At 63.0% G+C, this 17,200-nt stretch overlaps 2 protein-coding genes across 3 annotated transcripts; both read left to right on the forward strand.

Annotated features, from left to right (window-relative positions):
- Positions 1–1,038: 1,038 nt before the first annotated feature.
- EXOC3L1 (exocyst complex component 3 like 1) lies at positions 1,039–12,444 on the forward strand. Of its 2 annotated transcripts, XR_010306117.1 has the most exons (14): positions 1,039–2,626; positions 3,563–3,723; positions 4,775–4,994; positions 5,277–5,937; positions 6,093–6,210; positions 6,403–6,528; positions 6,667–6,767; positions 7,142–7,252; positions 7,369–7,498; positions 8,975–9,097; positions 9,646–9,801; positions 10,526–10,650; positions 11,333–11,756; positions 12,090–12,444. XR_010306117.1 is itself a non-coding variant. In XM_064160690.1 (13 exons), exons 1-13 carry the CDS (start codon positions 2,584–2,586, stop codon positions 11,517–11,519), a joined length of 2,262 nt encoding a protein of 753 aa, XP_064016760.1. In that variant the 5' UTR covers positions 1,039–2,583; the 3' UTR covers positions 11,520–12,444. The 2 variants fall into 2 exon arrangements, 1 of the variants encoding a protein (XP_064016760.1); XM_064160690.1 differs by having other exon boundaries at positions 11,333–12,444.
- Positions 12,445–13,807: 1,363 nt separating this feature from the next.
- Positions 13,808–15,880, forward strand: CTRL (chymotrypsin like). Its single transcript, XM_064159812.1, has 7 exons — positions 13,808–13,859; positions 14,004–14,107; positions 14,241–14,320; positions 14,538–14,616; positions 14,786–14,966; positions 15,359–15,492; positions 15,640–15,880. Exons 1-7 carry the CDS (start codon positions 13,808–13,810, stop codon positions 15,799–15,801), a joined length of 792 nt encoding a protein of 263 aa, XP_064015882.1. The 3' UTR covers positions 15,802–15,880.
- The last annotated feature ends 1,320 nt before the right edge of the window (positions 15,881–17,200 follow it).

Raw genomic sequence — 17,200 nt, forward strand, 5'->3', positions numbered from 1 at the left:
AGCTTCCGGGGCGGGGCCTTGGCGTCGCAACGGCCGCGTGCGAGAGGCGCGGGGCTGGGCGGGGCTGGGCGGGGCTGGGCGGTGCCCCCCTGCGGCCCCCCCCCTGCGGCGCTCCCCTGCGCCGCTCCTCTGCGCCGCTCCCCTGCGGCCCCACCCTGCGGCGCTCCCCTGCGCCCCCCTGCGGCACTCCCCTGCGGCCCCCCCCCTGCGCCGCTCCCCTGCGCCGCCCCCCCTGCGCCGCCCCCCTGCGCCGCTCCCCTGCGCCGCTCCCCTGCGCCGCCCCCCTGCGCCGCCCCCCCTGCGCCGCTCCCCTGCGCCGCTCCCCTGCGCCGCTCCCCTGCGGCGCCCCCCTGCGCCGCTCCCCTGCGCCGCTCCCCTGCGGCGCCCCCCTGCGGCGCCCCCCTGCGCCCCCCTGCGGCGCCCCCCTGCGGCGCCCCCCTGCGGCGCTCCCCTCGCTCCCCTGCGGCGCTCTCCTGCAGCGCTCCCCTGCGCCGCTCCCCTGCAGCGCTCCCCTGCGCCGCTCCCCTGCGCCGCTCCCCTGCGCCCTCCTGCCCCCCTCCCGAGCGCCTCCCGAGCCTGCCGCCGTCGGCATCCCCTCGGCCCCGGCCAGGGCCCCTCGCCGCGCTCTGGTGCCAGCCCTGCCCGTCACAGCTGTTCGCTGTAACACATCCAGTGCCAGGGCGAAGCGCCAGGGTGAAGCGCCAGGCTGTGCCCGGGCAAGACGGCGTATGCTGGGGAACATCTCCAAGTACATTAGCCAGGAAGGATCCATCACCGCCGCCCTGCCTTTGGGTCAGCCTTTCGGGACCCTTCCTCAGCTGCTCCATCCTTTGCTGTGGGTGCAGAGGGTGCAGGGAAGGAGTTGGCCTGGGTTGGTGTCCATCAAGAGCACCTAAGGCACCCACCTGTCTTCCCAGAGCTGGGCTGGATGCAAGCAATGCAGTGCTGGGGGGCATGGAGTGGGTCTGTGTGCCATGGGGCTGGGGGAAAGGTCTGGACAATGGGGGAGAAGCAGCTGAGGGAGCTGGAGGTGATTGGTATGAAGAAGAGGAGGCTGAGGGAGACCTGATTGCTCTCTGCAGCTCCCTGAGAGGAGGCTGCAGCCAGCTGGGGCTGGCCTCCTCTAACAAATAACAAGTGACAGGACAAGAGGGAATGGCCACAAGTTGTGCCAGTGGAGGTTCAGGGTGGATACAAGGAACCAGAAGGGCTTCTGAGGTACCGGTCCAGTCTGCCCGGAGGCTTGATGACACCAAGCTGGGAGGCTTGGCTGCGCCAGCTGCAGGCTGTGCTACCACCCAGAGAGCCCTGGGCACAGAGCTGGGCACAGAGGAGCCAAAGGAGGCTCAGCAAGGCCAAGGGCAGAGTCCTGCACCTGGGGAGGAAGAGCAAACTGCAGCAGCAGAGGCTGGGAGGTGACTGCTGGAGAGCAGCCCCAAGGAGAGGGCCCTGGGGGTGCTGGGGCAGAGCATCCCTGGCACAGCAATGTGCCCTGGGGGCCAAGAGGCCAATGGGGGCCTGGGGGGCACTCAGCAGAGTGTGCCCAGCAGAGCCAGGGAGCTTCTCCTGCCCCTCTGCTCTGCCCTGCTGAGAGCTCCTCTTGAGCCCTGCCTTCAGTTTGGGGCTCCCCAGGTGCAGAGGGACAGGAACTGCTGGAGAGGGTCCAGGGGAGGCTGTGAGGATGCTGAGGGGCCTGGAGCAGTGCCTGGGGAGGAGAGGCTGAGGGCCCTGGGGCTGCTTAGGCTGGAGAAGAGAAGGCTGAGAGGGGATTGGATCAATGTCTGCAACTCTCTGAGGGCTGGGGGCAGGAGGGGGGGACAGGCTCTGCTTACTGCTCCCTGGGCTAGGCCAAGCAGCAGTGGATGGAAGCTGCAGCACAGGAGGCTCAGCTCAGCACAAGGGCAACTTCTTGGCTGGAAGGGTCCCAGAGCCTGGCACAGGCTGCCCAGAGAGGCTATGGAGCCTCCTTCTCTGGAGCCTTCCCAGCCCTGTCTGGATGTGTTCCTGTGTGCCCTGAGCTGGATTGTGTGGCCCTGCTGGGGCTGGGGGGGTTGGGCTGGATGAGCTCCTTGGGTCCCTTCCCACCCCTGACACCTGTGAGCCTGTGATGGAGTTCCCATGCCTGGGGAGTTCCAGAGCCGTGTGGATGTGGTGCTGAGGGCCGTGGTGTAGTGCCGGGGTCGTCAGCGTTAGGCTGCTGGCTGGACTCGGTGCTTCGAAAGGGCTCCTCCAGCCCGGGCAATCGGCGATTCCATGGAGAGCCAGCTGGAGGGCACAGCGCGGGCAAGCGCGGCGGGATGCCCACTCCCGGGCTGTGCCGGCGGGGCCGCAGGGCGGGATGCGTGCGCCCCAGACGCCCCGGCCAGGGCACGCAGGCCATGACGTCTGCTGCCGAGCCTCGCAGATCCGCGGCGCCTTCCCGTGCGTGCCGCCTCCTTCCCCCGGGCCCTGCCCGCTGTGCCGAGCGCGGGGCGCACAAAGAGGCGCTCCGCAGCGCGGCTGCCGCCGCTGCCGAAGCCGCTGCCGGCCCCGCTTCCTCCGCCTGGCTTTGCCCCGGCCCGCGGCTCGCTCGGCCCGCAGGCCATGGGCATGTCTGCGGGGGACCAGCACGCTGCCAGCCCCAGAGGTAACGGGGACGCGGCGGCCACCTCCGGGATGGGTGGCGGTGCCTGCGGCACGGCGCGGGGATTCTCCTGCCCTCTGCTTCAGCATCTCTGCCGGAGCTGGCGCCGCCGCGGGTGCGGAGCCCGGCTCTGCTGCTGCGGGGCGGCTGGCCGGGGGCACGCTGCCCGCCCCGCAGCTCGGCCGGGCGGCATTGCCGCCGCCGAAGCCCCTGGTCCCCAGAGGCTTGTGTGGGCAGGTCGCCGGGAGGGGAGGAGGCTGGCTGGGCGCTAGGCGACATCCCCGTGGGGCTGTGCGGCGGTGCTGGAGGTGGGGTGGGGGAAACAATGGAAGCGGGCGCTCGGGCTGGGGGCTGGCGTGTGATAACCGCGTCGGTCCTCAGTCCCCCGCTCTGTCTAGAAGGCCTATGGCACGGCTTCGGACCGTGTGCCCAGAGGGACGCCGTGTCCTCCCACAGCTACATGGTGTCTTTGGGACACCAAGAGCCTCCTGTCCTCACCTCAGAATGGGTCTCCATGCGAGAGCTGCCATCTCCCCATCCCTCTTGCTGACTCACTATTGAAGCCTCAGTCCTGCACCTGATGTCTGAGGCAGGTCTGGGAAGCCATCAGGTGCCACCAGACCCCCCTCGGACAGCCCCCTGTTGTGTCTGGGTGGAGCGGTGGGGACGTGCGCTCTGTCTAGGGGACAGCCCGAGCCGGCAGGCTGGGAGACAGCTCCCTGGGACAGCCTTCTGCCTGCCACAGCCACTGTGGTGTTGGCATTTCGGGGGCTCCCACAGCAGGACCCTCTGCCTGCTTTCCCTCATCTGGGTGTGCTTGGATGTCCCCTGGTGACAGCTTCCTGGCTCTGGCCTCAGGGGCCCTTCCTGCCCTGCCAGGACAGGCTTCCGTGTGCTCCTTAACCTCTTGTGTTCTTTAAGCCCTTGCTCCATCCGCAGACGAGGCGTGGCCAGAAGCAGAGAAGGCTGAGAAGCTGGCGAGAGGAGCTGCTCTGAAATGGGCCTCAGGAGTATTCTGTCGGCCTGAGAAACTGGAGGGGCTTGGGCAGTACCGGAGCCGGGAGACGCAGAGGAACAGCTCCATCCAGTCCCGTCTGAAGGTGGGTGCTTGCCACGGCCCTCACCATGGGCACCTGTGGCTTCACCACCACCCAGAACAGAGTTCCCAGCCAGGGTCTCCTCTTCTAAAACCTTGTGTTTTGGTTGGTGCTGTTCAGTGGGGCAAAGGATTTGGTGAACCCTACCAGCACCTCCTGCCCTACCCCTGGGCAGTGTCTGAAGTGTTAAAATGAATGTCCTGGGTCTCCAGCCATCTAAGGGTGTTCAACACACCCCACATGCAAGACTCCTACCACTGGGTCCCCATCCCCATTTCGTCCCAGCAGATCCCTATGGGAGAGGCTCCATCTCTACCCTTATCCAGAAGGGTCCAGAAGGGCTGGCCCAGCCCCCATGTGCTCCTCCCTGCTTGGGGCAAATCTTCTCACCTGCCCAAGGAACCATTAGCCTCAGCCTGAGCACCTCAACCAGATTATTTTGGAGATGGTTTCTCCTACCTCCAAATGAATTGTCCAGGAGGCAACTGGTTTTGAGTGATGTGGCCCTGGAGAAAAGAACCTGCTTCTGGTGACCCTGGATAAAAGCACTCCAGAGCCAGCAGTTAAATGGGTGGACAGGGCATGGTGACAGGCATGGAAAAGATGGAGATGCATTTGGGAGGAGGGTTGGCGTGGCCACTGAAGTGCTTCATGCCTTGGTGAGGGGTACGTGGGCACCCTCTGGCCTGCAAATATTTAGCAGAAGCAACGTAATCCTTTAAAACTGAAAGGAGACCTCTGGCTACTGCTCACCCTGCTGCCTTGGTCACCTCCAAGTGATGCCCTTCTCCCCCTCTCCTGCACAGCAGCTGTTGTCCCCCACCCCATCACAGTCTCTGTGGCTCAGTTTACTCAGAGCAGAGTTAAATGAGCCATTGCAGCTGCTGGAAGCTGGGAATGCTCGAGCCTGATGGGACCATGAAAGGTCTGGGAGATAAGGGCACGATGAACCTTGTGGGGCTGGGAGACTGCATGCAGAAGAGACCTGGTGAGGCTGCATTCTCCAGCCTGCAAGAGCTGCTCCACTGCCGCAGTTTTCTCTTCTGCTCCCCAGTCGACTGTGCAGTCCTACCTGGAGGGGGTAAGCACAGGGCTGGAGCAGCTGCGGTCGGCGACCCAGGAGGTGCAGGCCGTGTGCCAGGAGCTGGGGGCTGCCCGGTGGGCCCTGCTGGACAGCGCAGAGCAGTGCCAAGGCCTGCAGCAGATGCGGGCGCTGATGGCAGACCACGTGCAGCTGGCCTCGGTAGTGCAGGTGCTGCCCCAGCTCTTCTCAGGTAAGGCTCTGGCCCCCTCCTCCTGGATTATAGGCTACTTCAACCTTGGGCTCGACACAGGGCTGGCGGCAAAGCTAGAGGAGATCACTCTGGCTCTGCTGCTTGGGTTTGGGAAGTCTCCATGAATGGAGGCCTCTGCAGGGCCTGACCCAGCATGGTGTATCCAGAGCTCCAGGTCTCAGACCCGTCCCCTCACCATCAAGCCCGTACCCATGACTCTGGTGCCAGCCCTGGCCATGGTCCCCATGCTCACTCCCAGCATCTGTCCTCCCTCCTCCACAGTCCACGAGGCTTTTTCCCATACCCTGCAGCTGCTGCACAGGCAGTGTCTCCTGGAGGCACATGCAGAGCTCATGATGATGGAGCACCTCCGGGATGACATCTTATGCCATCTGCACCTCCGTGGGCTCTCTGGTGCCCAGGCAACTGTGCTGTCCTACTTCAGTGGCCTGCAGGAGCTCAACGAGCGCCTGGCCAAGCAGCTGTGGGACATTGCAGGCAGCAGCCTGCGGCTGGTGCGCCAGGACCCAGCTCTCTTTGTCAGCGCGGTGCGGATCGTGGAGCGGGAGGAGAGGATAGATGACACTCTGCTCCTGGAGGCCACCTTCCTGCCCCCCGGGCGCCCCAAGGGCTGGAGGCAGAAGTTCCAGCGCGTGCTGCAGGAGAGCCTCGTGGGCGCTCGCTTTCGTGGCGCCTGCGTGGGCACGGCAGGGCCGGCGCTGGCCAGGCACCTGGCAGCACTGAGGGAGGACGTCGTGTCCGAGCTGCGGGTGGTGAAGGATCTGATGGTCCAGTGCGTCCCAGCTCACTACAACATCCTGGGCGTCTGCACTGCCGCCTACCACCAGGCCCTCGCTGGCCACCTTCAGGAGCTCCTCCGAGAGGACCTGGACAAACAGGGGCTCTTCCTCCTGCTTGAGTGGGCACTGCGAGTGTACCACAGGTCAGCACCAGCCCCAGCACCCACCGGGCAAAGGGAGGCTGTGGGTTGCCCACCAGCACATGGCTGGGTTGGCTGCTTGAAGATGACCAGAGGGAGGGGTAGGAAGTGCTGGAAAACACAGTTGTGCCCATCCCTGCCCCACCTCTGCCCTGCAGCCCGGAGATGATGGGGCACCCTGACCTGCTCCCGGAAGTGGACGTTTCTGCTCTGGGTCCCTTGATGTCTCCTGAGCTCATGGATCACACCGAGAGGAAATACGTGGTGAAAGTCAAGGTGGGTGAGAGGGACAGCACACGTGCAGTGGGCCTGGGGACCACCACCACTGTGCCAGCACCTGCTCTGACAGCAGCAGGACACCGTAAGCCTGTGGGATGAGGCCCAGTGCCTGCTGCTATTCTTAGGTGTTGGGTCTAAAGGAGTTCAGCATCTGAATTCTTGGAGGGGTGGTGGGTGTCCACCCCACAGGCTAGTGTGCTCGAGTGGATGCAGAGAACCCTGGAGGTGGAGTTCAAGGAGTGGTTCAGGGAAGAGGAGCCTGAGACAGACCATCTGGGCTTTTTCCAGTCAGCCCTGCCTGTCATTGTCATGCAGGTGGGTCCCCAGCACCACAGGGCAGGGCCATGCCGAGAGCCCTCAAGGAGAGGACGGTGGCCTGCAGCCTTTCACTGCCTCTGTGTTTCTGCAGTCTGGTAACCAGGATGTTGCCTCTGACCTCCTCTCCCTCTGCAGATGCTGAACGAGAATATCCAGGTCGCCTCCTTGATCACAGACTCTCTGCAGCAGAAGGTCTACGACATGGCCTTGGAGGAGCTGGAGGCGTTCCTGGGCCGGTCAGTAGAGCCCCTCCTGCCCCTGCCCATCCTCACCGGCCCTGGGTCCCACAGCCAAGCACCACAGATTGATGATTGAGATCTGCTGTGGGCCCCCAGCCCTCACCGAGGTCCAGGAGAGCTCAGGAGCTTGGTCTGCCCATGGGGCTGTTGCCTGAGCCCTGGGGACAGTTAGCTCCAGGGCTTGCTGCCCAATGGGTCTTTGCAGTAGCACTGAGCACTGTGCTCAGCAGAGTCCAACCTGAGTCCCACTGTCCTACCCTGCCCAACACCGCCAAGCAAGCTGGGAGGGTTATGGGATGTCCACGTGCCCCCAGGAGCATCCCAGCTCCAGGTGCTGGTGCATCTGCCCTCCCTGCCTTGCTGTGTTGCAGCCTGCGGGAAGCCCTGGTGCAGTGTGGCAAGGAGCACCAGCGGGACCGCACCGTGCCCAGGTTCTACAGCTCCTACCTGCTGGCCGTGCTCAACAACAACCTGGCCCTCAGGTAACCTCAACCAGCACCTTGTGGATCTTGTGGCAACCCCAGCATCCACAAGGAAGCCACATCCCGCCCTCGGACCACCATGCTTCCCAGGCTACCTACCCCCTCCCCTCTTCCAGCTCCGCTGTCTCCTCCCTGCACCCCGACGCCGCCCACAGAGAGATGCCCGCGTCCCTGCAGGCTGCTCTGGACAGGACACAGAAGAAGGCCTGCCAGCTGCTCCTGCAAGAGCTGCTCCTGGACCTGCAGGTACCTTTGTCTCCAACCCCTGGGGCTAGCAAGGCTGCCACAACCTGTCCCCGGTGAGCAGAGTCACGCTCCTCCACCCCCGGGCTCCCAGACCCGCAGCTCAGCCCCGTGTGCCACCAGCCAGCACCGCTCTGTCTTGCTGGTGGCCCCAAACCCCAGCCCACGGGCACCAGGAGCCTCGGCCTCACCCTGGGGTGCCGCAGGCTCCTTTCTAGCGCTGTGCCATGGCAGAAAGCCAAGAGGAGAGCAGGCGGGTCGGGGTGGAGGACACGGCCCAGAAGTGCTGCCCGGGTTGCTTCCTGCCCTGCGGTCAAATTTAGCTTTCCTGGAGACTGCCGCGAGAACCGGGAATAGCCAAAGGCGCTGCTATTCCGGGCTGGAATGCCGCGGAGCCAAGGAGCAGCCCAGGGGCAAGGCCTGGCGGGCAGCTGCCGTGGGACACAGAGGCAATGTCGGCGTCAGGGCAGGATGAGGGCTCGAAGCCCTGGGCCAAACCTGTGCTGTGTGCGCAGAGGAAGCGCAGAGGGATGGGAATCGGAAAGCAGGCCAGAAGCAAGGGTGTGAGGAGCAGCTTGCTGCCCAGCCCCAGCATCTGCCTGCATCTCTGCGTGTCAGGGGGACACCAGCAGTGTGGTTTTGTAACTCCTCAGTGTAGGCCACTGCTGTTTGCTGTGGGCTTGTGCCTGGCAGGGGGGAGCTGGGGGGCTCACAATGCAGTGTATGTGCTTGGAGAGACCTGGGCAGGCTGCAGAGCTGGGCAAAGGGAGCCTCATGAACTTCAATAAGGGCAGGTGTAGTGTCCTGCCCTGGAGAGGAGCAACCTCCTGCAGGTGAGGGGGAATCTGCTGGAGAGAAGGGCCTGGGAGTGCTAGGGGACAGCAAGGTGTCCATGAGCCAGCAAAGTGCCCTCATGGCCAAGAAGGCCAATGGCGTGCTGGGGGTATTCAGAAGAGTGAAGCCAGCAGGGCAAAGGAGGATCTCCTGCCCCTCTCCTCTGACTGTGACCAGATGTGTTGAAAATCCTGATGGTGCAGGCCCAATCTGGGGTATTGGCTCAGCAAGAGCCAAAAGAGCTGTGGGGGGCAAGAGGCTAGGGACAGACTCTTGTCAGTGGTGCCCAGGGGCAGGACAAGGGCCAGGGGGCACAAACTGGCACCCAGGAGGTTCTGTCTGAGCAGGAGGAGAAAGTTGTTTGGTGTGAGGGCGCTGGAGGGCTGGATCAGGCTGCCCAGAGAAGTTGTGGAGTCTCCTTGTCTAGAGAGCTTCCAACCCCTACTGGGCACTGTGCTCCTGGACAAGCTGCTATGGGTGCCCTGCTAGAGCAGGGGCTTGGAGTGGCTGATCCCCAGAGGTCCCAGCCTCACCATGCTGGGACTGGGATTCTGTGCTGCCAGGCAGCAGCTGGGCAGTGGCTGAGGGACACTGTGCCAGCCACAACTGCAGCTCCTCAGAAGCGCTGTGCTCCTTCTCCTGCAGCCCCTCTGCCTGCAGCTGCCCTCCCGCAGGTGGCTCTCGGGGTCGCAGCTGGTCAGCAGCATGTGTGAGGTGGTGGACAGATACAGCAAGGACTTCCGCCGCGTCAGGACCCCTGTCTGCACGGTACAGCTGATCTGCAGGGCAAGCAGCTGAGGTAGCTGAGGGCCATGCTAGGGCACAGGGCATGGCATGGAGGTCATGGCCACAGCTGTGTCTGTGGAGAGCTGAAGTCCTGCAGAGCAGCCTTGAGACCAGGGAGTCATTGTGGTTGGAAAAGCCTTTTAAGGTCACAAAGCCCAGCCAGTCTAACCCTACCCTGTCTGGGGCTAACTCATGCCCCTCAGCACCACATCTCTGCCTCTGAACCACCTCTGGGGATGGGCATTCAGCCACCCCCCTGGGCGGCCTGTGCCAGGCTTTGAGAATCCTTGCAGCAAAAAAGCTTTCTTCTGATGTCCAACCTAACCCCCTGCCCGGGTCTAACTTCAGGCCATGCTCAGGGTTTCCCCCAAGTTCAGCCACCTTCTCTGTCCCTTCATCCAGGTGGCTCCCCAGCAGGTTGTCTCCATGGCTTGGTGTTGCCTGCTGCCCATTTCCCCTCTGCCTTTCCCTGAGCAACGGGGGTCTGGCCTGTAAGCAATGCCCAGCACTGACAGCTCTTCCCTGCCCAGCTGCTCCTGGTGGAGAGCGAGCTGGTGGTGACCAGCCAGTACCTGCGAGCTCTGCTGCAGCAGAAGATGGTGTGCAGGAGCCAGGAGGAGCGGGCACAGCTGTGCCACCGTCTGCTGCAGGACGCCACACAGCTGCGTGACCTCTTCTGTGGCCTGGTGAGAGCTGGGGAGGGGCACACAGCGAGGGGGCAGTGAGCAGCTCACTTCCAGCCTGAGGGGAGCCTCAGAGCCTGCTCTCCTCCAGCCTGCAGCAGCTGGGCAGGGATGAGGCTGCTACAGTTGGGCAGTTGGGAGGCCAGAATACTGGAACTGGCTGGATGAGGGACTTGGGGATCACCCACCCTGCCCAGGGCAGGCTGAGGAGGCTGCACAACCCCAGCACTGACTCTGGGATCAGGGAGACAAAGAAGCCTCCTGGTGCTCAGCAAGAGCTAAAGGAGATGTGGGGGCAAGAGGCTGGGACCAGACTCTTGTCAGTGGTGCCCAGGGGCAGGACAAGGGCCAGGGGGCACAAACTGGCACCCAGGAGGTTCCATCTGAGCAGCAGGAGAAAGTTCCTTGGTGTGAGGGTGCTGGAGGCCTGGAGCAGGCTGCCCAGAGGCTGTGGAGTCTCCTGCTCTGCAGAGCTTCCAACCCCTACTGGGCACTGTGATCCTGGGCAAGCTGCTGTGGGTGTCCTGCTGGAGCAGGGGCTTGGAGTGGCTGATCCCAGGGGTCCCTTCTAACTCCAGCCAGGCTGGGATTCTGTGGCTGGGACATGCTGCGTGGGGGCACACCAGCTGGCACGGGGCCCCAGGTGTGCACTGAGGCCTGGGCTGCAGCTCACCAGTTCCTGTGGTGGTCTCCTCCCTGTGTCCTGCATGGCTGCTCTCATGCATAGGGTCTGGAGCAGAGCCAGCAGAGCCTGGAAGCCATCTTTGCTCTGCGGGAGCTGATCTGCCTCGAAGACCCAGCACTGCTCAGCCTGGAGGTGCTGGGCTTCATCACCAAGTACCCTGATGTCAGGTAAGAAGCAGCTCTGTGCTGAGATGGGATCAGCAGGAGTTTGCCCAAGAGAGCCAGGCTGGACCTTGTCAGATTGCACTGCAGAGCAGGAAGGAACCTGGGATTTTTCCCCTGCTCCCTGAGGCTTCCTTCTCCATAGTCCACACTTGAGGGGTTCTTGCAAAGTCCTAAAGGCAAAGATCAGAGAATGAGAAATCCTTTTGGTTGGCAAAGCCCTTCAAGCTCATCCAGTCCAAACACCTTCTAACCCTGCCAAGGCGGCTGCTAAGCCATGGCCCTCAGCACCACATCTCTGCCTCTGAAGCACCTCCAGGGCTGGGCATTCAGCCACCTTGCTGGGCAGCCGGTTCCTCTGAGACCTCTACAGTTGAAAAGGAAGAACCAGACGTGCTGTGGAGCAAACCCTGGATGGGATCCACGAACTCACCTGGGGGGTTTAGTGTATTCAGTGGCCAAATTCCAAGAAATCCCAGAGCACCACCCTGGCAATGGCAGGCCCACAGGGAACCCAGGAAATGTCCAACCCAAGCTCCCAGGCTCAGGGGGGTCATTCCAGGCAGAGTTTCTCGCTTGGCTAGGCACAGCCCCAGCTCTGCCCTGGCCCCAGCTCAGCGGCTCCGGGGTTTGTGGGACACAAGTGTAGACCAGCAGTGCCCAGCCTCACCTCTCGCTCTGTGCCCAGTGATGAGCACATCTCCACCCTGCTGGACCTCCGTGGTGACGTCTCCAGGGAGATGAGGCACGTGGTGCTGGAGATGATGGCTCAGCACCCCCAGGTCCTGCCCGACAGCTACCGGCCCATCTTCAGCACCATCCTGGTGCCTGCACCAGAGCTGCCCCTCTGCCTCCGCAAGGCCAAGTGCGCCTGATACTCCCTGCTGCCCAGGCACAGCCTCGCCACCAGGACAGCTCCAGGGCCGAGCCTGGGCACAAGGGAGGCGATCCGCGGCACCCCCTACATGCAGCAACCTTGCCCTCTGCCGGGGACAGTTTGCATTCATGCCACCCTCGCTGAGCCAACCGTCGCCTGCAAGTGCCAGTCTCAGGAGACCTGGGGCAGGAGGAGACCAACTCGTGGCTGTTGTGCTGGGCTGCGGAGGCAGGAGGTGAGGATGGCTCAGCTCTGGGCTCTTTCCTGCAGGAGAAGGGAGCTCCAGAGCAATGGGCAGGGTTCTGCAGCTGCCCTAAGTCCACATCACTATGGGGCTTGCCTGGTCTCTTGGCACCCTCGGAGCCAGCATGGCCTGGCTGTGGAGCCCAACTCCAGGGCAGAGTGGAGCCTTGCTAGACCCAGGCTTGCTGGAGGGTTTTAGGCATGGGAGGTCTCAGCCTAGAGGTCTGCTGCTGATGGTCCACCAGCCTGGGCTCTGTACAGATGATGGAGAGCAGCTCAGGCAGCTTGGCACCCTTGGGTAGTGCCATCAGCCCTTCCTTGCCAGAGAGAAAGGACAGCTCCAGGTTCCTGCTGACCTGCCCATGTCCTGGCCCCAGCTCTTGTCATCATTCAAGGCAAGACTGGAGTCCAAGACACTCCAGCTCCTTGGAGAGCACAGCTGTGTCTGATGCATCCCAAGGTTCCTCTGTGATGTGCAGCACCACCCTGGGCACCGGCTCAGCCTCCATCCTCTGCTGCTCTCCAGCCTTTGGTCCTGTCCTTCCCAGGTGCCATGTGAAGACCAGGAGCAAAGGCTGGCTCTCTGCCTGCACCCTTATGCCCAGCCCTGCCTTGTAGTAGGCTGCATCCTGCTGTCCTTGTGTGGCACCACTGCCAGAAATAAAGCCCTGAGCTCTGCACTCCCAGCGTCCAGGCTCTGCTTCACTGTGGGTCAGGAGAATGGCACAGAGAGAGAAGATCCATCCTAATGCTCAGCATCACCCCAGGAATAGCTCCCTGCTCTTGCTGCCATCCTGGGAGCATCACCTAGAGAGGTGGGGCATGATGGAGACCCTACAGACCCCTGGTCCAGGATGAAGTCACAGAGTGGCTGAACACCCCTAACTCTGTCAGCCTGGCCTCACAGCAGAGCCCTTCCAGCCCTGCCAGCACTGTTGTGGCCTTCTCTGGCTCTGCTCCAGCAGGTCCCTGTCTGTGCTGAGAACTCCAGAGCTGCCCCAGCACTGCAGGGTGGGTCTCAGCAGAGGGACAGACTCTCCTCCCTGCCCCTGCTGCCCACACTGCTGGAGATCAGCTCAGGACAGGGCTGGAATGGCAGCACTTGGTGCTGGCTCAGCTCCAGCTTTGCACCCCCAAGTCCTTCTCAGAGCTGCTCCCCCACCTGGGCTGACACTGGGGGCTGTCCAGCCAAGGTGCAGGGCCTTGCACTTGGCTTTTTTGAACCTCATGAAACTCACTTCATGAGGTTCTTGAAGGCAGCCCTTCCACATCTGGACATCAAGCCTGACGTGGCTATCAACCAGTTCCTCCTGCACCGAACAGGCCCTGGCAGCACCACGGGAAGGAGCAGCAGGCACCCCTGGGCTGAGGGTTCTGACAGCTGCGGGGCGGGGGGGGTGGTGCTCAAGTGGGCTCTGCCTCAGCTTGGGAAGGTCTCACCACTCTTCCTGGGACTGGCTGTGTGATTGCCCAGCTGGCCATGGCTACGTAATCACACAGCTGGCCATGGCTCCCACCTCCCTGGGAAGGTGTCTGCCTTCCCCAGCTGCCCCAGGGCTGTGGTTCAAGGAGTGACCCTGAGCCCTGGGAATGTCCAGCTGGGCCTGCTACTGTCCCAGCTTCATGGCCACATGGAAAAACACCTCTGTAGCCAACAGATCTGAGACAGGCACGGGGACAGGGGTGACCTGCCACATGCCAGGTACTGGCATCTGTTCCAATATGTGCAGCCCCACTGCCACCCCACTGTGTGCCTACAAGCAGCCCCCCTTCTCTTCAGCAGAGCCCTATGGCGCTCAACCCTTTTGCAGTCCAAAGGCTGTGGTGAGAACAGGCACAACTCATTGCAGCCATGGCCCCAGCACCCCAGGTTGCCTTTTGGCTCCAGGAGTTGCATGTGACAAGGCAGGTGCCAGGTTTGGCCCATCACCACTGCCTGCAGCTGGCAGATAGGGGACCTTAATCTGCCTTGGCTACCAGCCACGTGGCATTCAGTGGCTATAAAAGCTGCTGGCCCTGGGGACATGGCACTGTCCTGCCAGGATGGCGTTTCTGTGGGTACTCACCTGCTTGGCCCTTGCCAGCACCGTCTCAGGTAAGCACAGGGAGGTCCTTAGGGTACAGCAGGACCAAGACACCCTGGGGATGGTGACACAGAGCCACCTGCACCGGCACAGCCAGCCCCCAGGGGTGAGCTGCCAGCTTTCGGGGTGACCCCTGTGCCTGCTGTGTGCTGCAGGCTGCGGGGTGCCTGCCGTCAGCCCTTCGGTGGCGTCCAGCGAGAGGATTGTTAACGGGCAGACTGCGACCCCTGGCTCATGGCCCTGGCAGGTGTCCCTGCAGGTATGGCACTGTCCCACGCCCTGAAGCACTGGAGTGGCATGGCACACAGGGACAGGGCCTCCTCTGCCTGTCCACAGCTTCGGCGGGGCTCAGCATGCCCAGCTCCAGCTCTTCCTCCCTCTTCCCTCCCCAGAGCCGGTCAGGATCCCACTTCTGTGGCGGCTCCTTGATCAACGAGTACTGGGTGGTCACTGCTGCCCACTGCAACTTCAAGTGAGGAACCACGTCCTGCCAGCCCACGGTGGTGCCATCTTGTCGATGGGGCACGCTTGGGGCACGTTAGGACTCACTAAATGGCACTAGGAGCAGCCCCAAGTGCCAGCACCCGCAGAACTGAGCAGCCTGGGGCTCCTTTCTTGCTTGTCCCCACGGTGGCTTCACACTGGGTGCTGGCCGCAGCTCGTCACCCTAAATCCCTTGTCTCTTGCAGCCCCTATTCGCACGTCGTCGTCCTCGGGGAGTATGACCTCTCCAACCCACAGGGCGTGCAAGTGAAGACTGTGGCCAGGGTGAGGCTTGGGTTGATGTGGGGGTCCTGGGGTGGGGGCACGGTCCTGGGCGGGGACTGCGGTCCTGAGACTGGGCTGTGCTATCGCTACGGGACCGCGGTCCCGGGGTGGGGCTGCAGCTACGCCCCAGCGCAGAGCAGGGCTGAAGCGCTGCAGTATTCCTCGCCAGGCCATCACGCATCCCGACTGGAACCCCAACACCTTCAACAGTGACATCACCCTGCTGAGGCTCTCCTCACCCGCCCAGCTGAGCTCCTACGTGTCCCCCATCTGCCTGGCCCCTGCCAACCTGAACCTGCCCAACAACCTCCAGTGTGTCACCACCGGCTGGGGACGCGTCAATCCCAACTGTACGTCCACCGTGGTGCCAGGGAGGGCCGTGCACAGCTGGTGACTTTCCTCGGAGCTGTAGGGCCCGGGGCACCCAGGGGGTGCCGCCCGCTGTATAGGCAGGGTGCAGGGTGGTCGATGGCGCTGCCTGGGCAGGCACGCGGTGTGCCGGTGCACGGAGCGGGGGTGCCGGGGGGGTGCCGCGGGCACCGGACTGCTCTTGTTGGGGCTGCATGCACGGGGCGGTCCTGCCAGGAGAAGGGGTCCGTTGGCATGGAGTGGGACGGTGCTTTGTGTGGCAGTGTTTGGGGGCAGCCTGGGCAGTCTGTGCACTGCCAAAGGCTCCAGCACACACCCCCCGCCCCCCCTCCCCAGACAGTAGGATGGATTTGACGCTGCTTCTGTCCCGCAGCCCAAGCCTTGGCGTCCCGCCTGCAGCAGGTGACGCTGCCCCTGATCTCCGAGAGCCAGTGCATGCAGTACTGGGGTAGCCGCATCACCAGCTCCATGCTCTGCGCCGGCGGCGTTGGAGCCACCTCCTGCCAGGTGAGCAGCTGAGCTCGGGCTGCCCCGCAGGGATGGGAGCTGCAGATCTAAACTCCAGCACCCGGCCAGGGGGATCGTGTGGCCTGGGTGGCAGGGACCAGTTTGGAGCAGACGCTGGGACCACTCAGTGAGATGTATTCTCCACAGGGTGACTCTGGTGGACCTCTGGTAACGCTTAACGGCAACTACTGGATGCTGATCGGCATCGTCTCCTGGGGCACCAGCGACTGCAACACCAACACCCCGGCCATGTACACCCGCGTCAGCCAGTTCCGCTCCTGGATCGACTACATCGTATCGCAGGGCTAGAGTGACCCGGCGCCTGGCACCGCGGCTCGGCACCGCCGGCAAAGGGGCTGGAGGCAGCCTCACCCCCTAATAAAGACCCTTGTGCAAGAGCTTCTTCTGGCGCCTTTCCTCTCGCCACGAGCCTGGGGGAGCACAAGGTGGTTGAGTGCTTCTCGCTTGAATCCCGCACCTCCCGCAACTGGAGCCTGGCACCCACTGGGAGACAGTGCCTGAGAAACCTGGTGGTTCAGAGGGGTCTGCACTTCTCACCGGGCGCCAGCTTTCCTGTATACCCATGGAAGCTGCTCGCAGCAAAACCAGGGAGCTGAGGAGTTGCTGTGGGCAAGCCAGGGCACTTCTCGACCCTGTTTGCCACTCTGCCCATCCACCCTCCAAACTGCTTCCAGTAGGAGCTTGAGTGCTCAACTCACCCTGTGGCCATTCCAGCCCTGCACGAGGTCTCACACAGTCCCAGCACTGATGGAGTTGGAGGGCCTCTGGAGATCATCCAGTCCAACCCTCTGCTCATGTAAGGGCACCCACAGCAGCTTGCCCAGGATCACAAAGTCCAGCTGGGTTTGGACCTCTCTAGAGAAGGAGACTCCACAGCCCCTCTGGGCAGCCTGCTGCAGGGCTCAGCACCCTCACACCAAACAACTTTCTCCTTGTGATCTTCCTCAGGCAGTTCCTCACCTGGCAGCTGCATTCACCCAGCAAACTCTTGTAGGGGCACTCAGGTACCATTCTGGCCCTTTCCAAACCTACGAAGTGGCTCTTTTGCCAGGCTCTCTCTCCTCCGTAAGCACCATGTCCAGCCTGGCACTGTGTCCAACCCAGCACCATGTCCAACCCAGCACCACCTCCAACCCAGCACTGTGTCCAACCCAGCACCACCTTCAACCCAGCACCACCTTCAACCCAGCACCGTGTCCAACCCAGCACTGTGTCCAACCAGCACTGTGTCCAGCCCAGCACTGTGTCCAACCCAGCACTGTGTCCAACCAGCACTGTGTCCAACCAGCACTGTGTCCAGCCCAGCACTGTGTCCAACCCAGCACCGTGTCCAACCCAGCACTGTGTCCAACCAGCACTGTGTCCAACCCAGCACTGTGTCCAACCAGCACTGTGTCCAACCCAGCACTGTGTCCAACCAGCACCACCTTCAACCCAGCACTGTGTCCAACCCAGCACTGGGTCCAACCCAGCACCGTGTCCAACCCAACACTGTGTCCAACCCAGCACGGTGTCCAGCCCAGCACCACCTTCCACCCAGCACTGTGTCCAACCCAGCACTGTGTCCAGCCCAGCACTGTGTCCAACCAGCACTGTGTCCAGCCCAGCACTGTGTCCAGCCCAGCACCACCTTCCACCCAGCACCACCTTCAACCCAGCACTGTGTCCAACCCAGCACTGGGTCCAA

Source organism: Pogoniulus pusillus, chromosome 20 (assembly GCF_015220805.1).
Source record: "Pogoniulus pusillus isolate bPogPus1 chromosome 20, bPogPus1.pri, whole genome shotgun sequence".
Taxonomy (NCBI): Eukaryota; Metazoa; Chordata; class Aves; order Piciformes; family Lybiidae; genus Pogoniulus; species Pogoniulus pusillus.